The sequence below is a fragment of the Rhinatrema bivittatum genome, chromosome 2 (assembly GCF_901001135.1).
Source record: "Rhinatrema bivittatum chromosome 2, aRhiBiv1.1, whole genome shotgun sequence".
NCBI classification, from domain to species: Eukaryota; Metazoa; Chordata; class Amphibia; order Gymnophiona; family Rhinatrematidae; genus Rhinatrema; species Rhinatrema bivittatum.
This window is the reverse complement of record NC_042616.1, coordinates 761,426,694-761,451,350: the sequence shown is the minus strand read 5'-3', so window position 1 is coordinate 761,451,350 and position 24,657 is coordinate 761,426,694. Positions and strand designations below refer to the sequence as shown.

The window sequence follows — 24,657 nt, the reverse complement described above, 5'->3', positions numbered from 1 at the left end:
TATCTATAGAGTTTTAACTAAAACACATTAACTTATCAAAAAGAAATGTCTACTACTGAAACACAATTTGTAATATTTTGTGAATAAATATCAAGCTAGTTACTAAATACGCCAAACCTAGTTTTTTCTTTCAGGGTTTTTTGTTTTGTTTTTTTGTTTTTGAACCAGTAGTTACTTCCTGCTTAGTTGGAGCCAGGGCTGGGATCTGGTAACATGAGCATTCACAATTATATGGGAATTTTCCCCCTTTTTTTATTTTTTAATTTTCCTCAACATTCTTAGTCTAGTCATTGTAGTTAGTCTTCAGCTGAGAGGGGGTAATGGGCTATGCATCAGGGTTCCTTCTGTAACTCTGCAACCATGGACTATAAAAGTATCACCACAAGGTGTCATCCTTAACTAGTGACCATAATCTGACTTTCAGTAACATCATGGATATATTCAAATACCTCTAAGCATAAATAATGCATAGGAAGTAAACACTTGTCAGTGGAAGTACACTTATAGAACAAAGCAAGTAAACGCATTTACATTTAGAAAATTATTTTTCCATAGAGAAGGTAGCAGATGTATTGAAAAGTCTCCCAAAGAAGGTTGTAAAGACAAATATAATAATAGAAATCAAGAATGGCTGAGATAAACACAGAGGAAACTTATATGAAAAAATAAAGGAAAATCAGAGAAAAACTGAGATTACAGTATTACATTAGGAAATAAATTGGGCACATTTGAATGGACCTATATTATCTGCCATATTCTGTGCTACTATTTCAAATATATATAGAAAGGTAAACCAAGGAATAAGATGCAAAGGAAATAACTAATATTTAATACAGAGTACCATAAACATGAATACAATGTATCAGAGAGGAAAAGACCTCAGCACTGGTATTAACTGAACTTTACCATCAGAATTTTTAACCAGTAGTTGCAATCATGGGTCATAAAAACCTCTCTTCTTTTTATTATTTTCCCAAAATGTTTTTAAATTATTTTTAATTTTATTAAAATAATTTGTTAAACTGATTTTCTATTTTCCATTTGTGTATGGCTATACATTATTTCTCTTGTTAAGTATAGCTCGAAAGTAAAACCAGATTTCAATTGGATATTATCCTAATCAATATCTCGCAAATGCTGTTTTCTTGTAAGCAACATATTCGCCCAATAGAGACCAATTTTTCACACTTATCTTAATGTGGAGATTTCTTTGAAGAACCTTTCAGCAAATGACTTAGAAAGCCTTTTCAGCAAATGCCAGCAATTAAACAGTTTGTATACAATGCTCAACCAGCGCTGCTAACAGCTGCAATTCAAGACGTCGACGTTGACAACGTTTCGCCAATGCTGCGTCAGGGCAATGTAATCCTGAAATAACGATCATCTAAGTTCAAAATTTGGCATTGTATTATTTCAATGAAAAAACTGCTTCATTTACTTACATCGTGTTTTCAAGACGTGTTCCTTCTAAAGATTCTATCGGACTATGGCAGTCCTGGCAAAGGCTCACTATTTAAACTTAATTCAGCCATTCACATTGTGTCACGTCATCGTGCTTTTATGACCCATGATCGTAACTACTAGTTAAAAATTCTGACGGTAAAGTTCAGTTGATACCAGTGCTGAGGTCTTTTCCTCTCTGATACATTGTATTCATGTTTAGGATACTCTTTATTAAATATTAGCAACATTTAATCGTTGCACCAGCCAGTTTTCATTTTAATGCGATACTGGTGTTTCCCTTTAATTGGAGTTAAGGAAATAACTAAACCAAGATGCAAGCAAGTTGATAATTTTGGTAATCTGATTTATGTAGCTATTATTGCTGCTTCAAACTGGATAAAATCTGCTGAAGATTTAGGTTTGTACATGTTTATGATGATATGGGATACAGCTTTTGTCATTGAATTTCCAGGTTCCTGATTATGTTACAGTTATAGCACAACCAATGGACCTTTCAACTGTTATCAGTAAAATCGATCTGCACAAGTATCAGATGGTGAAAGATTACTTGAAAGATATTGATCTGATCTGCAGTAATGCTTTAGAATATAACCCAGACAGAGATCCTGCAGGTGAGATATTCTAAGATGCCACTTAAAATTATTAGGATATTGCAATTTAGGGCTACATAAACAGTTTATATAATTTAATAAAGATTGTCCAGATATATATTCTCAGGTTGTTTTTTTTTACTTTTTCCATTTCACCATATCCCGTTTAGAGGCTCGAAGGTAAATATAATCCTTAGTTTTTCTGGGAGTTTGATAGCACATATATTTGATAAGTTAGCCCTCAAAGTATAGTTAGTTAAACTAGTGTCTTAAAGAGTTTTGTAATATCTGAAACAATACTGATGAATGAAATGTAAATTAATTAATTTAATGGTTATTTATGTTCATTGAAACTTAGAAGACATTTTATCAATGCCTACTTACCTTGTTTTATAAACATACTTGTCCTGTTTTAAGAATGTATTACAAATAGTGATGTGCATTCATTTAAAACGAATGTTACATCCAAAATGAATGGGTCTCATTTGTTTCATTTGTGGGGTCTATGAAACAAAAGGGGGTGTCCCACTAATTAAATATATTCAATTAGATTAATTCAGAGTGAAGCATTTTTAAATTACAGCCTATTGCTGCTCTGTGGATCCAGTGACACTGGATCCTGGAGTCTGAGTATGTGTAGGATGGGTAGTACTGCTGCACATTTCTCCTGAGATTTTGATTTGGGAAGAGACTATATATTGAGCTCTGCGCTCACTGGAGTAGATCTTTAAAAAATACGCGATCGCGTACTTTTGTTCGCGCACCAGGCGCGAACCTTTACCTTTGCGCGCACCGGCCGGCAGCCCCGCTCCGTCCTCCGGTTCCGGGGGCTGGTCCAGAGGCCTCGACCATGCCCCCCGGGCCGACGTCACGCCCCCAGGCCCGCCCCCGAAACGCCGCATCATTTCGGGAACGCCCCGGACACGCCCCCCTCCCGCCCCTTTTCGAAAGCCCTGGGACTTACGCGCGTCCCGGGGCTTTACGCGCGCCGGTGGCCTATGCAAAATAGGCGTGCCGGCGCGCGTAAATCCTTCTGGATTTACGCGTGCAGGCCTTTTAAAATCCGCCCCACTGAGCGCGGACTGTTCAAAACTATATAATTCACTTGTTCTTCCTCTTTAGTAAAAAAATTTGTCTGAAGGAAGAAATATAAGCAGAACAGAAATCATACAAAAGAGAAACGATTTTGATGTGCTGAGTGTAGTGAAAGTATCAAAAAGTAAGCAAGATCTCATGTAAAACTGGAATATCGATAGATGGAGCAGCCTGATTTCAGCCACAGAACATGAGAAAAGCTTTCTTAATAAAACAACCCTTGCAACTTACAGACACCAAACCACACTTATAAGTGTAACAATTTAAATGTCCTGAATGTGATAAGTTTCATTCGGATAGCCTATTTCACAAGAACATCAAACTTTCCATCCAGCATATAGATCAAATTCAAGCAGGTAATGTAATAAAAGCTTATGTTAGAAAAGTGATACTGGTGATGAGAGATCTTTCTCTTGTACTTATCTGACCAGTGGCTGGTATTTGGCAAGTACTTCAACAGGAATACAGACATCTCCCATGCCATTCTGCCTTCTGCTGTACCACTCATGCTACACCTTAGGGGTCTTTGTGCCACTCAACCTTGCTGCCATGCCCAGAATTTATACATTGGGTTTCTTTCTGCTACTGTGCCTTGCTGCCATACCTAAGACTTTACATCTTGAGGTGTTGCTGTCACTCTGGGGAGGGGTTGCTTTGTATCTCATGTTTTGGTGTCTTGATGCCACTCTTTCCACTGCTTGGTCCTTTTATCGGTACCTTGGGGTTTTTCTGCCACCTTTTCTACTTTGTTCTCCCTTCATGTTGGCTTAGGTTGCTGATGCCACTTTTGTTGACACTTTGCCTCTCATGCTGCCATCAAGGGTTCATGCACTGTTGCTGGTGTCCTCTTTTGGAGCCTTGGGGTGTTCTTCCCACACTTATCTTTCATTTTTTTGCTCCTCTGACAGTGCCTTGGACAACTCCTGCCAATGCTGGTATCCTTTTGCCTTTTTACAGAGTTTTAGGCTATTCATACCACACTTTTGGTGCCACTTTGCTACAGCCTAGGTACCTTGGAATTCTTTCCTCCTGATGATTTCCTCCCACAAGTTTCATGAGAATTGTTGATAAACTACCAATTCTGGAGCCCAAAATAGGTGTAATTTATTTATTTATTTAAAATACTTTCTAGACCGCCTAGCTGAAAGGTTCAAAGCTGCTTCCAATAAAAACATACATAGCATAAGAAAATAAGTTCTAAAAGAAAAAAGCATAAAATAGTTAAAAATAACAAACTGGAATCATAACGCAAAAGTATATTACCCACTGACTTTAAATGGCAAACAAATATTTTTTGTTCTTTTGAAACTGAGACAACATAGTAATGACGGCAGAGAAAAACCGAATGGTCTATCCAGTCTATGCAGCAAGCTTCTTATGGTAGTATCTGCTACTCCATGCAGGTTACCCCCATGTTTCTCTTAAGGGTAGCAACTGCCACTCTGTGCAGTTATTCCCAAGCCTTATGATATTCCATAAAACATTTACTGCTAGCATTGGATGATGAGCCTTTTTGAAAATTGACAATGCTAAAGTGTTTTGCTTATGGACTTGGCCTTAGAAGCAATCCTGTGCTTTTTCACTTATGTCTGCCTATCAATACTCCAGACCGTGAAAGGTCAGGGCCATATTGATTGTCATCTGAATCTAATTCCTCTTCTAACCCCCACCACCGTCAAAGGACCCAACAACATGATTGAAACTAAGCACTTTTTTTTCTTCTGCACTTCCCTAATTATAAACTAGGAAATTTCTGTCTTCTCAGATCGTCTAATCAGGCACAGAGCATGTACTCTTAGAGACACTGCATATGCAATTATTAAGGCAGAGTTGGATGAAGACTTTGAAAAACTTTGTGAAGAAATTCAGGCATCCCGAAAGAAAAGGGGTATGTACTGTTGCTGATTGTATATATTTGAAAGAAAAAAAATGGTTTGCCAGAGAGACGAATGGCCTTGTAGTTAGAATAATGGATTGGTATCCAGAAGACCAAGGCTTAGATCTTAGATCTTCCCTGATACTTGTGCCCTTAGGAAAGTCATGTTCTATTGCCTCAAGTGCCTACTTGTATTGTAAGCTCTCTGGGGCAAGAACTCATTATACCCATATGTAAATCTGTTGTAAAGCATTCTGTTTTAGGGCATTACATAAATTCCAAAATCTCTTCATTTTTAAGGTTGCTTCTCTTCAAAGTATGTCCCATCATATTACTATGTATTGCCAAAACACAATACTGCTGAGTGTAAGAAATTGGAAACTGAACGCAGTGAAAAACTTAAGATGCCAGCTATGCCTGTGGCTGCTAGCACGCCTTCCCTTCTTTCTACTGGTAAGTTTCATTTACTTAGACTTAATGGCAATATTCTTTCATGTCACAAATTCTCACAACTTAATTGAATGAAAACTCAAAATTTATGACTTATATGGTAAAGACAATAAACTAGAAAGCATGAAAAAAAACTTTCTCTATTCTGTCTTGTAGATATATATTTTTATCCTACTTACTGAAGGGAGGGAGTCTCATTCCTTCACCTTGTCTGTATATGTATGTCCTTTCGGTGAACTATTGAGCCCAGATTTTTACGAAGATAAGCAGGATACGAAGTCCTCATATGCGGATGAGGTCATTTTATGGAGCCCAGGGTGGAAACTTCAGTCAAAAACTTCTAGCAGCTTTCAGCATGCTAAACTGAGCATGTGCCATGTGACCTGTGATGCAGAGCCTTCTGTCTTCTTTTTCCATGCAACCCCACAGTCACTTTTTTCTTTCTCATGGTGAGGAAAGTTTCCTTAAAATTCATTTTATTAGGTGGGGTCTCGTGATTCTCTCAGTACCAGCCCTCTTAGGTTCACTAGGTAGGTTTTATCAAGCATTTTCAAATATTCTTTTTCTTTGGTTACTACTTGCACTGACATTAGGGCACTGGGCAGTGGGCAGCATTGGCCAGGTTTTGGTTAAAATCAAGCAATTTGATTTTTCCTCACTTGTTTTACAGCCAATGTCCTAGAAAGTGATGGGAGCTGACAGTTTCAATACGTGCCCCTGGTGAAAACACATCATATCTATCGTGGATGTTGTATGCTTTGCCTGGGGGAGGACTACAATTTCTCAGGGTGGCTATGTGTATAAACATGGCCGCTAGAGGATACCATTCCTGTTGAGAGCGGATAGAAAAGCTCTTCGAGAATTAAGCTTAGCCCATCAACATCAAGGGACCTAGAAGCTGCATCGACAAGAGGACATCGATTCCCCTTAACATCAAGTGCCCACTAAGGCCAGGGAAACAAGCCATTGTTTAGCTTCTCCCACCTTAGGAAATCGAAGGGTTCCACTGCTTTGTTTCCAGCTTCAAGGAGCTCTGATGTGTTGCATCGAGCAAAGGCCAAGAAACATCGGCATTGATCTCCATCGATATGCAGTGCTGAGAATGGGAAAATTCTGGCTGCTACTTTGAATCCCCCAAAGCATTCATGTAGAGAAGAGAGCTCATCCACTCATCATTCCTAAGAATTGCAACAGACTCAAGAGTCCAGACGGTAGCCACTGGTCTTCATCAAGTAATCCAGGACGATGAGGCCTTTCCTCCTCCTTTGTAGAATATATTGATATCCTCAGTCATGAGGAGAAACTGAACAGAAAGACCCAGGAAGCATTGGATTTGAAAAATAGTTGGCATTGGTGCATCAGTAGCCTTACAGTCTAACCTCTGCTGGAGACTTAGAGAATCTGGTGGAGAAGCCAAGGTACCAGTTCCTGGAGGGTTATCTACATTAGGTGCTACTGATGGCATTTCCAATGCAGATGGAGAGGAAGTTTCTCCAAGGCACAAACGTTCTCCCAGGACAAGCAGGATGGTAGTCCTCACATGTGGGAGACATCAGGATGGAGCCCAATCATGGAACACTTTTGTCAAAGTTTCTAGAACTTTGACTAGCACACTGAGCATGCCCCTAACCCTGCATCCAGCAAGGGTCCCTCTTCAGTCTCTCTTTTTTTTCCGCTCAGCAGTAGCCTCGCAGATCTTTGGAGCTTCAAGCTCTGTGAGAATTTCTCACAACTTTTCCTCACGGAAACTAACTTTAAAAATTTAAAACTTTTACCCCATCCCAGGGTCCCCTAACGACCGCCGATACCCGTTGACACCGGTAAGTTTACCTTGTCCCTCGCAGTCGGTTCCTGGGGGTGTTTTTTCCATCTGTGCCCGACAGCCACAACCGCACGCTGCCTTTATTTTTTCTAAGAAGATGGCGACCGGGTTCAGAAAGTGTCCCGAGTGCCCAAAGATGATGTCCATTACGAACCCTCACAACGTGTGTGTTTTATGTTCAGACCCCGCTCATGACGTCCAACAAAGCACTAACTGTGCCCAAATGACACCAAAAGGCCGCAGGGCCAACTTGGAAAACATGGAGCTTCTCTTTAAGTGAGTATCTCCATGTACTCCAGCTAAAACAACACAGAGTCGCAAGTCATCATCGACTCAGTCACCATCAAAGTCTCAGCGACATCGAGTCATTGATGACCTTCCTTCGCCATCCTCCATATGTTCGAAGGCATCGATGTCATCTTCCTCGGTGCATCGAGAGAAGTACTGTCATCAAGGAGACATCTCTGCCGATGCCTCCACCAGCAAGCCATCGACATCAGAACTACAGCGAAGTCCCGGGGAAAGAGGGGTCCTATCCCCTTCTGGACCCGGGACATCGAGGCATTCCCCACCGGCACCGGTGCTGGGAGCCGAGACTCCACTAATACATGTGGACCCTTTCTGAGCCTCTACCCCCATTAGCTGTGCCACCAATGCCAGCTTCTAGGGCAGAATTGGGCAGGATAGTCCAAGAGGCAGTTCTCCAGGCACTTCGAGAGTTCCAGCCTCCACCGGCACTGGCGCCCATGCCGGCACCCGATCCGATGCCTACCATGCTGGCTCCGCTGCTTGACCATCTCGATGTCCTGATCGGTGCTTTTGCCAACGGCACTGCTTCCTGCCATTCCACCGGCACCCCCAAGACCACAGACACCGATACCAATTCCGATATCCTCGGATGAGGAACAGAATTTACCGATGCCGGAGCCTGTTCCAGGACTGTCGGGTCTCTGGCCATCCCGAAGTCCATCGAAAGCACCGATGCCTTCACTGCCTCCATCGGTGCCTCCATTCTTCCTATCGGTGCCACTCCAGATCCGGCCGGATTTGGACCAATAACTCCATCTAAGCACCCTCAAGGTGCTGGAGACGCACCTTATGATCCCTGAGGTGATGATTCTTCCGACACTCAAGACTCGGATGAAATCCTGTCTGAGCCTTCACCCCCAGAAGAACGCCGCCACTCCCCTCCTGAAGATCTTACATTTGCTAACTTCAAGGAGATGTCTGAAACCATTCCTTTTAAGTTACAGATGGAGGAGGATTCCAGATACAAAATGCTAGAGATGTTACAATTTGTCGATGCCCCTAAAGAGGTTATGGCAGTTCCAATTCATGAGGTGCTCCTTGATCTGCTACAACACAACAGGGAACACCCAGGCACAGTTTCACCAGTGAATAGAAAAACTGATGCCACCTACTTAGTCCAGTCAGCTCAAGGTTTCAAAAAAGCCAGCTTCCCCACCAATCTGTTGAGTCTGCTCAGAAAAAGTTCAAAAGATCTCGACCTCATACTTCTGCCCCTCCAGCTAAAGAACAAAAATCCTTGGACGCCTTTGGACGTAGAGTCTTCCATGGCTCCATGCTGATGGCACGGATAGCAGCTTATCCGCTTTATATGACTCAATACTCCAGGAATCTTTGGAAAAAAGTCCAGGAATTCTCTGAAAGTCTACCAGATGAGTATCAAGAAGGCCTTAATTTCATCCTTCAGAAAGGACTCGAGGCTGGAAAGCATGAAGAAAGGGCAGCATATGATTTTGACACTGCCTCAAGATTGTTGGCAGCAGGTATAAGCGCCAGGCATTGGGCATGACTCAAATCATCTGACCTACGCCAGGAGGTCCAAGAGAGGCTATTAGACCTTCCATGTACCGGGGACAATTTATTTGGCGACAAAATTCAGGAGACAGTTACACAATTAAAAGACCACCATGACACTTTGCGTCAGCTCTCTTACCTCAGAGTTCCCGGCTACAACCAAGAGGTCTTTTAGATGTGATCCTAGAAAATTTCCTATAAACCATGTCACTACTATCCTCAGTCCCAAGCTCGGCAGACCACACCTCCCCAAAGAGGCCAACCTAGACAACCCAGGGCTTTTAGCCCAACCAGCTGCGCAGACTGGTCCAGCATCGGAGTTTTGACTCCTTTCTACAGAGTAGAAGCCAACCTCCAATTTCCACAACCATTCCTTTAGGAGGCTGCTTGTGCCTTTTCCACAATATATGGCGCACTGTAGTCAACCAGGGTTACCGTCTAAACTTCCTCACCGAACACTCCTTCTTGTCCGGCGGTAGCTTCCATCAATCACTCTCCACTTCTCGAGACAGAACTCTTGACTCTTCTGCACTCCAATGCTGTGGAACCGGAGCCTCGACTGCAGTGGAGTCAGGGGTTCTACTCTCGGTATTTTCTAATATCCAAAAAATCAGGAGGCATTCGTCCTATTCTAGACCTACATGCCCTAAACAAGCACCTCTGCATAGAAAAGTTCAGAATGGTAACCCTGGGCACCATACTTCCTCTCCTACAACAGGGAGATTGGCTCTGCTCTCTAGATCTCCAGGAGGCCTATGCCCACATTGCCATTTACCCTCCTCATCGGAAATATCTCAGGTTCGTAGTAGGCCACAATCATTACCAGTACCGGGTGCTACCATTCAGACTAGCGTCAGCACCCTGGGTATTTACAAAATGCCTTGCAGTTGTCGCAGCTCATCTCAGACAGAACAACATTCACATTTATCCATATCTAGACAATTGGCTCATCAGAGGCCCATCCCGGCAGGAAGTACTCTACTCCATTTCACCATCAGCCTACTACAATCCTTAGGATTCCTAATCAATTACCCCAAATTACATCTGTCTCCTTCACGCACCCTTTCGTTCATAGGAGCAGATCTAAACACTATCCAGGCCAAAGCGTTCCTCCCAAACAGAGCACGCTCATTAACAAACTTGGCCAAAGCAGTGCGGGCTCATCAAACAACCACAGCTTGTCACCTGCTAATCCTCTTGGGATCACATGGCGTCTACAGTTCGTCACTCCAATGGCTTGACTAGCCATGAGGATAAGACAGTGGACTTTAAAGTCCCAGTGGTCCCAGTCAAATCAACCCATGTCCCACATTGTCCACATCACCAGCCAGCTTCGTTTCTCACTAGCTTGGTAGACAAGGGAGTCCAATCTTCAGACAGGACTACCCTTCCATTCTCCAGAACCTCAAATCACTCTAACAGACGCATCCAACCTGGGTTGGGGAGCCCATGTCAACAAACTCCAAACCCAGGGAACCTGGTACAAACAGGAAGCAGATAAATTTCCTGGAGCTTCAGGCAATTCGATACGCCCTATTTACCTTTCGGGATTGCCTCTCCAACAAGGTAATCCTAATTCCCAGTACGTACCAGGATCAGTCCAGAGAAGTGGGTTGTGTATCCCTACCAGCAGATGGAGTCAGAGAACAAAGCTTTGGGCACTGCCATATATACGAGAGTGCCACCTGCAGTCCCTCAGTATTTCTCTGACTCCAGCAGATGGCAGAGCTACACACCTGCAGTTTTCTTGTTTCATTTTGTAGTACTTAGTTGGAATTGTTTTCTTTCCTTTAATTGCGATTGCTTCCTAAGATGTTAGGCACCTTCGTGGGCCATCCTTCAGTGGAAGCCGGGCATCCGGGGGATTGGATATCCTCATCCGGGTCTCGTCCGCTCCAGGTCCGTGTGTGAAGGCCAGGAGCTCCTGATTATTCACCATGGACACTGCTGCAGCTGCTCCCTTGAATCCCTGCTAGGACATCCTCAGTTTTGGCCTCAGTAAAGTTGTAATTAAAAAAAAAAAGTGTTGCCTTTTGTGAGCCTAGCAGGATGCAGTCGACTCTGAGGAAAGGAGTCTGTGTGGTGGGATCGGACCCTCAGAGGCTGTCAGCTCAGGTCCCCTCAGCTTCCGGGGGTCCAGGCTGCTGGGAAAGGGATGGGGTAAGTTTTTTTTGTTTTTTTTTTTCTGGTTTGCCCAGCTGTTTTCTTTTTCTTATTTATCCGCAGCGGCGTTTTTTTTCAGTGACAGGCCTTGTTCCTGCGGCCAGTCGGTGCAAGGGTTCCGTTTCTCTGTTTTTCAGCCGTTTTACCTTCACCCCGCTACCGGACTTTCCTGCGTCGTGGCTGCGAGCGGTAGTTCAGCAATCGCGCCCTTTTCCTTGCTTGTTCCACGAAGCGGCGCGTTTCCATAAATGGGGCCGCGCTCAAAATCGGCGGCCTGCTGCGTGTGTGGCAATTGCGACCAGGCCCTAGGTGTGGATTTTTTGTGCCCCGAGTGCGCTGAGGAGGTCGGGCAGCTTTCGGGACCGGAAGGCCCCTCCCCGAGGACAGCCCAGGTGGCCCGAGCCTAACCTCATGGGAGGACAATTCCCCCCCCCCCCCCCCCCCCCTGTTTTAGCTCCAGTCGGGGAGAACCTTTCGGGGGGAGCGAGCGCTCCACCCCCAGTGAGTTTCCTGGCAGGGGAGAGGGCTCCGGAGGGGTTTTCCTCAGACTTCGTCCTCCTCATGCACAAGGCCTTTTTGGCTCGCAAGCATGCGTCGATCAAGCGACCCGGAGTCCAGGGGGGGATGTCTGTCAAACCCCCCCCCCGAGAAAGTAACTAGGGCCACAGATCCTGGGCAGGCCCCTGTGGAACCGGGGCACTCACGAAAGAAGGACACTCAAGGCCTTCAGGGGCCCCTACCAGGGTCTGGGTCGGGGATGCCTGCGGGAGCAGGGGCGGGTCCGGACCCGGATCCTCGGGACGTGGATACGGATGAAACAGATGACCCTGATACGCCTCGTGCGGAGGGTGACGATCCCAGTGTGGTCCGATTATTTAAACGAGACGAACTGCAGCCCCTTATTCCTCAGGTCCTGGAGGTCCTGGGCCTTAAGATATCTCAGGAGGAGTCTGACAATGAGGTGGTTAATCCCATCCTTGACGGCATTAGGGGGTCCCACTACTTCTTTTCCTCTCCCGAAGAAGGTTCGCAAATTGGTGACCTGGGAGTGGGAGGTGCCTGACGCCGGTCTGAAAGTAGGCAGAGCGATGGCTAAACTATATCCCCTGTCGTCGGATGTCTTAGACCTGTTGAAGATCCCTAAAGTGGACGCGGCGGTCTCGGCAGTCACCAAAAAGACCACTATTCCGGTTGCTGGGCGGCGGCCCTGAAAGACCTGCAAGACCGGAAGCTGGAAATCCAGTTGAAGTGAGCGTTTGAGGTTGCAGAGCTGAGTAGTGTTTGGGTAATTGCCAGGTTCTTGTGGCCTGGTTTGGCCTCTGTTGGAAACAGGATGCTGGGTTTGATGGACCCTTGGTCTGACCCAGCATGGCAATTTCTTATGTTCTTATGAGTCTTCGAGCTGCAATCTGCGCCAGCCTGATATAGAGAGCATGTCTGTGTTGGGTTCAGGATGCGTCTGCCGGTGCCAGAGCACGCAGCGGAGGGGCGTTACAGTCCGCCCATTTAGAGGCCGGGGTCGCCTATGTGGCCTATGCATTGTATGATCTAGTGAAGACCTCGGCCAGGAGTATGGTCTCCATGGTGTCGGCGCGGCAGCTCCTCTGGCTGAGGAATTGGGCGACAGATTTATCCTCTAAATCCCAGCTCTGCAACCTGCCCTTTAAGGGCAAACTCCTGTTTGGAGAGGAACTGGATCAGCTGGTAAAACTGCTAGCCTAATCCAAGGGCAATCGGTTGCCGGAAGACAGGAGATCATCCAAGAAGGCCTTCACTCCTCGAGCTCATTTCCAGGACACTTGTCACTTTAGGACTAGCAGATACACCGCGCCAGCCGCCTCTAAACCGGCTTCTGGGCGTCAGCATCCCTTTCGCAGGGGTCACCGGCCGGGTAGGGACTCGGGACATCCGGATGCAGGCAGCACCAAAGCCTCTCAATGAAGCCACGAGCACCCATTCCGTCGTCGAAGCTGTAGGAGGCAGATTGTCCAACTTTTACACAGAATAGGCAAGAATTACCTCAGACCGCTGGATCTTAGAGGTAATCAGAGATGGATACGCCTTGGAATTCTCACGTCCAGTTCGAGAGGTATTTGTGGAGTCCCAAGTGACCTCGGCAAGCACAAGGCAGTCCAGGGGACGCTGCAACGACTTCTCAACCTCAGGGCTATTGTCCCAGTTCCGGAGACGCAGCAAGGAAGAGGCCGTTACTCAATTTACTTTGTGGTGCCCAAGAAGGAGGGCACGTTTCGTCCCATTCTAGACCTGCAGATGGTGAACCGTTGCCCCCGGATTCCTCGTTTTCGGATGGAGACATTGAGGACCGTGATGGTGGCTGTTCGGACAGGGGAATTCCTAGCGTCCCTGGATCTCACCGAAGCCTATCTTCATATCCCTGTCAGGTTAAGTCACCAGAAGTTTCTGCAATTCAATGTGTTGGGACAATACTTAAAATTTCGAGCCCTTCCTTTTGGCCTTGCAACGGCGCCTCGAACGTTCACGAAAGTAATGGTGGTGGCGGCTTTCCTTCACAAGAAAGGGATATTGGTCCACCCGTACCTGGAAGACTGGTTGATTCGTGCAAAGTCTCGGGAGGACTGCGAGAGATCGGTGCTCAGGGTGATGTTCACGTTGCAGTCCCTGGGCTGGGTGATCAATGTCCAGAAGAGTCAATTGGAACCCACTCAGGTGTTGGTTTATCTAGGAGCCCTATTCGATACCATACAAGAAAAGGTGTTTCTGTCTGCAGATCGGGTATCGAAGTTGCAAGACCAGATCTACTTGCTTCTTCAAAGGCGCTCTCCCACAGTGTGGCATCATCTTCAGGTCCTGGGCTCCATGGCCTTTTCCCTGTACTTGGTTCCATGGGCATTCGCTCACTTACGACCATTACAATGGGCACTTCTGTTGCAGTGGAGCCCGGTGTCTGAACAGTTTCAACTGCCAATGCCTCTCCTTCCGGAGTCTCGGACATTTCTGTCGCGGTGGCTATCGCGCGACAATCTGGAACGGGGGGTGAATTTGGACCCGCCGAATTGGCTGATAATCTCCACCGATGCCAGTCTTTCCGGGTGGGGAGCGGTCTGTGCGGAAAGGTCTGCTCAAGGTCTGTGGTCAGCGACGGAACGATCATGGTCCATCAATAGTCTCGAGACGAGAGCGGTGCGCCTAGCCTTACAAGCCTTTCTACCTTGGATTCAGGGACGAATGGTGCGAGTCTTCTCCGACAATGCGACGACTGTGGCATACATCAACCGACTAGGCAGGACACGAAGTCCTGTGGTGGCGCTGGAAGCACGACTTCTGTTCGCCTGGGCAGAACGTCATCTCAGGGGCATTGCCGCCTCGCATGTCGCAGGGGTAGAGAATGTTCAAGTGGACTTTCTCAGTAGACAGCAACTCGATCCAGGAGAATGGGAACTGTCCGCCGACGTGTGGAACCACATTTGCGCCAGGTGGGGCATGCCTCAGTTGGATCTAATGGCAACACGGGCAAATATGAAGACTGAACGTTTCTTCAGTTGACTAAAAGAGCAGGGCTCGGTGGGCATCGACGTCCTCGTGTGCCCCTGGCTCAGGGGAATTCTCCTGTATGCCTTTCCTCCCTGGCTGCTCATAGGTCGGATTCTCCGCCGCATAGAACTTCACTCGGGCCGGGTGGTCCTGGTAGCACCGGAGTGGCCACGTCATCTGTGGTTCGCGGATCCTAGTGCGTCTAGCTCTCGAAGGCCCCTTGCAGCTGGCTCATCTACCGCGTCTGCTCCGCCAAGGGCCCATATTTTCGGATCGGGAGGAACACCTCTCTCGCGGCTTGGCTTTTGAGAGGCAACGTTTAGGCTTGAAGGGCTATTCCGAGCAAGTCATTTCCACCCTTCTGCAGGCGCGACACCCGGCCACCTCTATGGCTTATGTGCGCGTATAGAAGGTTTTTGAGGCGTGGTGTAGTCAACAGGCCTGCGATCCACTGTCTGTCGAGGTTCCTTGAATTCTTGATTTTCTTCAGCAGAGACTGGCTAAGGGAATAGTGTTTAATTCCCTTCGGGGACAGGTTGCAGCCCAGGGTGCCCTACGGGGACGGTTCAATGGCTGTTCCTTGGCAGCGCACCCGGATATTACTCATTTTCTTAACGGGGTCAAACAGTTGTGGCCTCCCGTCCACTCAGTATGTCCGTATTGGAGCCTGAATCTAGTTCTTCGGGTATTTTGCGGTGCCCCTTTCGAACTTCTCAACGGATCTTCTTTGAAGGATCTGACTTTGAAGACTATGTTTCTAGTAGCTATTTGCTCTGCTCGTCGAATTTCAGAGCTGCAGGCACTGTCATGTCGGGATTCTTTTCTGCATATTTTAGCGGATTGGGTGTCTTTGCGGACGGTTCCGTCATTCGTCCCTAAAGTGGTTTCCTCATTCCACGTAAATCAGTGTTGCTGCCTGGGTTTCCACGTTGGTCTAAAGACTCTTCTCAGGATAGAGATCTTCATCTCTTGGACGTGCGCCGAGTCTTACTGCGGTATCTGGAGATTACCAATGGCTTCAGACGTTCGGACCATTTGTTCGTCCTTTTTGGGGCACCTAAGAAAGGAGACAAAGCGGCTAAAGCAACCATTTCTCTGTGGATTAAAGAAGCCATTTGCTCGGCGTACATTGCCTGTGGACGGCAAGTTCCATTGGGTCTCAGGGCTCATTCCACTTGGGCCCAGGCTGCTTCCTGGGCAGAGTGTCAGCTCTTGTCGCCTCAAGAGATCTGTAGAGCGGCGGTATGGTCTTCTATTCACACCTTCACTAAGCATTATCGCTTGGACGTCAAGGCGTTTGATGACTCATCCTTCAGTGAGAGTGTTCTGCGTGCGGGTCTTTCAGGGACCCGCCCAATGTAAGGTGGACAACGTTTGCTCTCTACACCGCAGCCACCATACACCACCACGAGATGCTTTCACCCGCTCATGGGCAGTGGGTCTCCTGTATGCATATCCTCCACTTCCACTCATCAGCAAGACTCTCATGAAGTTATGGCAGGACAGGGGCACAATGATCCTCATAGCCCCTCATTGGCCATGTCAGGTTTGGTTCACCCTCCTCCGCAACCTCTCAGTCCAGCAACCAATCCCACTTCTCTGGACTGATCCTGGAACGTACTGGAAAAAGAAAATTGGTTCTTACCTGCTAATTTTCGTTCCTGTAGTACCAAGGATCAGTCCAGAGGCCCACCCCTTATTTCAGATTCCGAAAGACTGTGTTGGCTACTGTTGGCTGATAATGTGGCCTGACGCATTTCATGAAGCTCCTTCTTGCAGAACGGATTGATGGAGCAGTTATGCACGGTTGGGTTAGTTTACTTTTTGTTTAGGGCATAGGGGTAGTCAGGGTTTTCTTGGTTGCTACCCCTCGCTCTTTAGTTCTGTTAACCTGGGCTTGGGTACAGGATAATACTGAGGGACTGCAGGTGGCACTCTCGTATATATGGCAGTGCCCAAAGCTTTGTTCTCTGACTCCATCTGCTGGTAGGGATACACAACCCACTTCTCTGGACTGATCCTTGGTACTACAGGAATGAAAATTAGCAGGTAAGAACCAATTTTCTTTTCAGACAGACAACCAGGTAGCGATGTGGTCCTCAACAAGCAAGGGGGCATGAGCTCCTTCCTTCTATGCCAGGAGACGGCACAAATCTGGGCCTAGGCTCTCTCCCACTCCATGCTACTAAGAGCTACATACCTGGCAGGTGTGGACAATGTGATAACGGACAATCTCAGCTGGGCCTTTCATCCACACGAATGGTCTCTGGATCCCACTGTAGCAAACCAAATATTTCACCAGTGGAGCCGCTCGCACATAGACTTCTTTGCATCAGTTCACAACCACAAAGTGGACAACGTTTGCTCTCTACACTGCAGCCACCATACACCACCACGAGATGCTTTCACCCGCTCATGGGCAATGGGTCTCCTGTATGCATATCCTCCACTTCCACTCATCAGCAAGACTCTCATGAAGTTATGGCAGGACAGGGGCACAATGATCCTCATAGCCCCTCACTGGCCACATCAGGTTTGGTTCCCCCTCCTCCGCGACCTCTCAGTCCAGCAACCAATTCACCTGGGCACAGATCCAACTCTGATAACGCAAAACGGGCTGTTGCGTCATCCAAACCTTTACGCCCTGTCTCTGACAGCTTTGAAATGGGGCAGGAAAAAGGATCTATTTCCTTAGTGGTGCACCATGTGGAGAATCTTTTCCATTTGGAACAATACAATCTCCTAGTAGAATGCTTTCGTGAAGCTATGAGGACCTGGGACACTGTCAGAGAGGTTGAGAGATTGCAGGATCAACCTCTCAACATCAATGCCGTTTCAGCTTACCACAAAGGTATAGGAGATGCCCCGATCTTGATGCAGCCCCTGATTGGACGCATTCTGAGAGGATTACTACAACTGAAACCTCCATTGCGTCCTCCAGTTCCAATGTGGGACCTTAATGTTCTAGCACAGCTCATGCGACCGCCATTCGAGCCCCGGCATTCCTGCGAGCTTCGACACCTCACTTGGAAAGTGATCTTTCTAGTTGCTATAACATCGGCTCACAGAGGCAGTGAACTACAGGCATTGCTAACATATCCACCGTTACTACCCCAAACCAATTAAGCCTGATACTTCACTTTCAATGCATATCCAGCGTAAATCTCTGCTTCAATGGCAGGGGGGAATGAAGATAAGATAATTTACATTCAGACAACAACCAACAAGGACTGAATTGCACAGGCTGGGTAAACAAATAAGCATGGGAGTAGCTTGCTTGTTGCGGCGGTTACTACCCAGAACTAATTAAGCCTGTTACTTCACTTGGAAAGCATATCCAGCGCAGCTCACTGCTTCAACGGCAGGGGGGAATGAAGAAATAGGATTTACATCCAGATAACATCTAACAAAGCATTGATCTGAGCAGAATGAGTATACTAACATCGGGGTAACTTGCTCGTTATGACGGTTACTACCCTCAAACATTACGCCTTATACTTCACTTTCCCTGTACGTACCAGGATCAGTCCAGGACACCTGGGTTGTGACTCCGCACCAGTAGATGGAGACAGACTAAAACTTGTGGGCGGAGCCATATATGCCCCTGTGCCAGTCACAGCCCCTCAGTCTTACTCTGTCTCCAGTAGATGGTGCAGGTTTGGTCACAGCCCTGGTTCCCTGGGGTTTTTTCTTATAGTCAGGGTTCTTTGGTTAGTTAGTTTGTCTTACTGTTAAAAGCTATTTTCTGTTCTATTTGGATTCCCGCTGGTCCTGCCTCCCAGGGGGGTTTTGAAAGTCCTGAGGGGACCATCCCCCCCTGGTTGAGGCCGCTGCTAGGGTCGAGGACCCGCCTTTTGCAGTAGCAGCGTCGGGGGTGACACCGGGGAGCCCGGTTCACTCACCCCTGCTGGAACACAGGCCTCAGGACCGAGGACAGCGGCAGTAGTAAAAAAAAAAAAAAAAAGTTTTGGCTGCTTTTATTTTGCTGCGGCTCCTGTTTCCTTTCAGTGCCGGCTCTCCGTTCCTTCGGGGGGGGGGGAGGGGCTGTTGGTGCGTTTCCGCTGCGATTATTTTAATTTAATTGCTTTTATTATTTTTTTTTCCTCCTTCTCGTTTGTGCGGCTTGTGGCAAGCCGAGAGGCTCGGCTTGCCGCTCCTGCGGCTCTGCGCGCGCGCGGCTCTCTAGAGACGGAGTTTGCTCTGTCTGCGTCTCTGGCGGCGAGGGTTCGTCGGGGGGCGCTCCGGGGGTCCGGGCTAGGGCGCCGCGATCGCCGGCGCGCGAATCGGCCGTCGCTGCAGGCCCGGGGGACCCTTTCCCACTCAGCGCGGGAGTGGCGGCCATTTTAGCAACAGGCCGGGAAGCCACGAGGGAGGCAGCAGGAGATGGCGGCTTGCCTCCCGCGCTTTCTTCACAACGGCGACCCGCCGGGGGTGCCCCGGGGGAGCGGGGTCTCCCGCGCATTCCGGATCCGGGGAGTCCGGCTCCGGGTCTTCCTACTCCTCAGATTTCGCGCTTTTATTGCGAACGATTTTAAAATGCAAACGCCGCAGTAAAGCCAGGAAGACAGGTGCGGCGAAGGGATCTGGTAGATCCACCAGATCCCGGAAGAGGAAATCTATCACGGCCCCTGATGGGGGCGCCATACGACGAAGCCGTCCCTTGCGGGGTGTTCCGCAGGACACGGACTCAAGCTCTTCCTCTCAGGGAGAGGATGACCCGGCCGAAGAGCCTCTGGAGGGGGCTGATGGGGCGGCGGGAAAAGGAAATCCTGCCGTCGAGGGGGACGACCCCAAGGTGGTTCGCTTGTTCCGTAGGGAGGAACTGTCCCCGCTTATCCCGGCTATACTCCAGGAGCTGGGGGTGGAAACGCCTGTGGTGGTGCCCAGACAGGGGGCTAATATGGACCCAGTTCTCCTGGGTCTCACGGGGCCCGCAGTGGTTTTTCCGTTCATGTTTATGGCCTCGGACATCCTGTCTCGGGAGTGGGACACAAGGTGGGTCTCAAGGTGAGCAAGGCCATGGATAGACTTTACCCGTTGCCTGAGGATGCGCTGGAATTGCTCCGTCTGCCGAAAGTGGATTCGGCGGTGTCCGCCGTAACGAAGCGGTCGACGATTCCTGTTACGGGAGCCACGGCTCTCAAAGATATCCAGGACAGGAAGCTGGAGGTACAACTAAAGAAAATTTTTGAGGCGTCTGCTTTAGGGGTCCGTGCAGCCATTTGTAGTAATTTCGCTATGCAGGCCAGCTTACGCTGGGCGCAGACTCTGCAGGCCAACGCAGGTCTCTCGGAAGGGGAGGCCAGGCAAGCTGATCAGCTTGAGGCGGCGATTGCTTATAGTGCTGATGCGCTCCATGATCTCCTTCGTACTTCGGCTAGATCTATGGTTTCGGCGGTGTCGGCTCGTCAGCTCCTCTGGCTTCGTAACTGGGCGGCGGACGGTTCATCCAAGGCCCATTTAGGGGCCCTGCCGTTCAAAGGAAAGTTGTTGTTTGGCAAGGAATTGCATGAGTTGATGTTGTCCCTCGGTGAGACTAGGGCGTTCAGGCTGCCGGAGGACCGGTCTAGATCTCGGTCTTCTTTCTCGGGCCGTTCCCGCTTCCGCGGCGGCAGGAGATCCCGTCCGCAGAGGGCCGCTGGCTCTTCTTACCGTTCGGGGCCCTCACGGTCGTCCTCTTGGTCCCAGTCCTTTCGAGGGAAAGGATTCGGTCGGCAGGAGCCCCGGGAGGCGCGGGTCCAAAATCCTCCCAATGAGATGCGGCCGGTCCATCTCTCGCAGCAGCTGCGGTCGTTCGTCCCAAACGTGGGAGCTCGGCTGCAGTTGTTGGCCGAGGAATGGGCCAAAATAACGTCGGACCAGTGGGTTCTCGACGTGATAAGTCACGGTTACGTGTTAGATTTTGCACGGATCCCATTCGACAAGTTTCTGGTGTCGCCATGCAAGTGCCCCAAAAAGCGCGCAGCGGTAAAGGGTACCCTCCAACGCCTGCAATCCTTAGGGGCAATTCCCCCCGTGCCCATAGGGCAGCAGGGCTTCGGCCGTTACTCCATTTACTTCATCGTGCCAAAGAAGGACGGCACCGCAAGACCAATCTTGGATCTGAAAGGTGTACACAGATGCTTTCGCATTCCACGCTTCAAAATGGAGACTATTCGGTCGGTAATTGCCTCAGTCCGGCCCGGCGAATTCCTGGCATCCTTGGATCTCACGGAGGCGTACCTTCACATCGGCATCCAGCCGTCTTACCATCGATTCCTCAGGTTCTGTATCCTGGGCCGACATTATCAGTTCCGAGCCCTTCCCTTCGGCCTGGCCACGGCTCCCTGGACATTCACCAAGGTGATGGTGGTGGTCGCTGCTCAGCTCCGGAGGGAGGGGTTGATGGTACACCCCTACTTGGACGATTGGCTGATTCGAGCCAAATCCGAGACTCAGTGCCGGCAGGCCGTCAACAGGGTTCTCGCTCTCTTGCGATCCCTGGGATGGGTGGTGAACCTCAGCAAGAGCCACCTACTTCCCACTCAGTCTCTGGAGTACCTGGGGGCTCTGTTCGATACCAGGAAGGGCAAAGTGTTCCTGTCCATGGACAGAGTTCGCAAGCTTCAGTGTCAGGTACGCCGATTGTTGTCACTGCGGTTTCCACTGGTCTCCGATTATCTGACGGTTTTGGGTTCTATGGCTTCAACTCTAGCGTTGGTTCCTTGGGCTTTTGCTCATCTGCGCCCTTTGCAATCAGCGTTGCTTTCCCGGTGGAAGCCGGTGTCGGAGGAGTTTCATCTGCCACTTCCGCTTACGGACCAGGCACGGGACAGCCTCCTCTGGTGGCTAGAAGCAGACCACTTGACTTGCGGAGTGTCTCTCCTGGTGCCCAACTGGACGGTGGTAACCACGGATGCCAGTCTCTCCGGCTGGGGAGCAGTCTGCCTAGGCAGGTCGGTACAGGGCAGGTGGCCCTCGTCCCAGACTCAGTGGTCCATCAATCGTCTGGAGACCCGGGCAGTGCGTCTGGCTCTACAGTCCTTTCTGCCGCTGATACGGGGAAAGGCGGTTCGGGTGTTGTCGGACAATGCCACCACCGTATCCTACATCAATCGCCAAGGGGGAACAAGGAGTCCTGTCGTGGCAGAGGAGGCACAGCTCTTGCTAGCTTGGGCAGAGCGCAATCTCGGCGACCTAGCAGCGTCTCACTTTGCCAGAGTCGACAACGTTCAGGCGGATTTTCTCAGCCATCATCATCTGGATCCCGGAGAGTGGGAGCTGGCGCCGGAGGCTTTTCAGCTGATCTGCCAAAAGTGGGGGAACGCCTCATATGGACCTCATGGCTACCTGGCAGAATGCCAAGGCGCCCAGGTCTTACAGCCGTCGGAGAGAGAGAGGGGCTGAAGGCGTCGACGCGTTGGTCCTTCCGTGGCCGACAAATGTCCTGCTGTACGTGTTCCCTCCTTGGCCGATGATCGGCAAGATTCTTCGGCGCATCGAATTACATCCGGCAAGTGTAATCTTGGTAGCGCCAGAATGGCCGCAGCGACCGTGGTTCACAGACCTCATCTAGTTGTCGATAGCGTCTCCCCTTCGCTTCCAGGGGTTTCCGGGCCTCCTCCATCAAGGCCCCGTTTGTTCGGCGGATGCGGATCACTTCTGTCTCGCGGCATGGCTTTTGAGAGGCAGCGCTTGAAGAGGAAAGGTTATTCGGATGGGGTAGTCGCTACGTTGTTGTGGGCCAGAAAGTCGTCTACCTCTATGACTTATGTTTGCGTCTGGGTAGTCTTAGACGAATGGTGCGCAGAGCGCAATGTGGAGAGTAAAGGTGGCGGCTCTTGGCTGTCTGAGGGGCAAGGGGCACAGGGGTTCCCTGGCCTTGCATTCGGATGTTGCGCGTTTTTCTCAGGGGGGCTAAACTTCTTCGTCCTCCATTGCGCCATCCCTGTCCGTCATGGAATCTCAACTGGGTACTCTCCGCGTTGTGCTAGTCTCCTTTCGAGCCCATTAAACGGGCAACGCTCAAGGATCTTACGTTAATGGTAGTTTTCCTTGTCGCTATTGCATCGGCGCGTCGCGTCTCAGAGTTGCAGGCTCTGTCCTGTAGGGAGCCGTCCCTTCGGATCTCGGATTCTGGAATCTCTTTGCGGACGGTCCCTTCTTTCTTGCCCAAGGTGGTTTCAGCCTTCCACGTGAATCAGTCCATTGAGCTTCCAGCTTTTCCCATTCACGATGCGTCGCTGCCACAGATGCAGGAGTTGCGGAAGTTGGATGTCCGGAGGGCAGTCCTCTAGAGGTCACCAATCCGTTCCGGGTTACGGATCATCTTTTTGTTTTGTTCTCAGGCCCAAAGCGTGGGGGTCCGGCTTCCCGGGCTACGATTGCACGCTGGCTCAAGGAGGCCATTGGTTCGGCGTACATAGTACGAGGAAAGTCTGTGCCGCAGGGTCTCCGGGCACATTCTACTCGTGCCCACGCTGCTTCCTGGGCAGAGGCTTCTCAGGTGTTGCCCCAGGAGATTTGCAGGGCGGCTACTTGGAAGTCGTTGCATACCTTTACACGTCATTACCGGCTGGATGTTCAAGACACTGCCGGGGGTCTTGGAAAGAGGGTACTCCGTGCGGGACTCTCTGCTTCCCACCCTCGGTAAGTTAGCTCTGGTACATCCCAGGTGTCCTGGACTGATCCTGGTACGTACAGGGAAAGGAAAATTAGTTTCTTACCTGATAATTTTCGTTCCTGTAGTACCAAGGATCAGTCCAGGATCCCGCCCCAGCTGCTCTGAAGAATCGGAGAGTCCGCTCGTTGAGTTATTCGGTTGCTGTTTTCAAGGGGTTTTGGACATGGCTCCCGTTGGGGATGGTTTTGTAGTTAGTTTACCTGTCCTATGCTACTTTGACATTACGTAAGACTGAGGGGCTGTGACTGGCCCAGGGGCATATATGGCTCCGCCCACAAGTTTTAGTCTGTCTCCATCTACTGGTGTGGAGTCACAACCCAGGTGTCCTGGACTGATCCTTGGTACTACAGGAACGAAAATTATCAGGTAAGAAACTAATTTTCCTTTGATGCAGCTCCAACACTGCTTTCTGCATCAGTGGCGGGGGTGGAAGGAAATTGGAATCAAAAAGTTACCAATAAAAACCCTGAACTCAGTGGTAGGAGTAACAGATAAGTATGAGAAAATAAGTGTGAAAGCTTGCTGGGCAGACTGGATGGACCTATTGGTCTTCTGCTGTCATTTCTATGTTTCTGTGTTTAAGTCCCATACCAGACCACCTCTACTGATGTTTCTTTTGGCCCCATTTTTGTGCCAGCTCGGCTAGCAAGACTATTAAATCCTTCGGGCTTGTCACGTACACAGTACTGCATTTGGCTGCCCATGGCAGAACAGGCCTCTCTTTTCACTAGAATTAGGTATGCATAGTCCAAATAGGCCAATGCCCATTTTTACTGATGTCAGAGTACATCTCAGCTATTTGTCCTTGTTAGCAAGAATTGATATATTTCCTACAGTAGCTTTTAAACTAGATGATGGGGGAAAGCTGACAGTCACTCAGAAGCGCATGGTTCAGAATGATATATCTTTGGAGAATACTAAGAGAACAGAGAAATTAGGGTAGAGAGTTTACAATAAATGCTAAAATGGACATGGTACCTTTAAGTAAAGAGCAGACTGAGCAGAAAGATTCCAAATTACTTCTGCCAACTGATAAGCAGGTTTTTAATACAAACAAAAAACATACTTTCAAATGTCTATATACAAATGTTAGAAGTCTAAAAAAATAAGATGGGGGAGTTAGAATGTATAGCACTGAATGAAAGGGTAGATATAATTGGCATTTTTGAGAGTGGGAGTACAGCTGTGTGCTCTGTCTTTT

General features: G+C 48.8%; 1 protein-coding gene across 1 annotated transcript in view; it reads left to right on the top strand.

Annotated features, from left to right (window-relative positions):
• Positions 1-24,657, top strand: part of ATAD2 (ATPase family AAA domain containing 2) — a 471,993-nt gene that overhangs the window by 358,371 nt on the left and 88,965 nt on the right. The window contains exons 22-24 of the mRNA XM_029591972.1: positions 1,916-2,075; positions 4,915-5,037; positions 5,326-5,478. Coding sequence (XP_029447832.1) covers positions 1,916-2,075; positions 4,915-5,037; positions 5,326-5,478 — 436 coding nt within the window. The remainder of the gene's footprint in view (positions 1-1,915; positions 2,076-4,914; positions 5,038-5,325; positions 5,479-24,657) is intronic.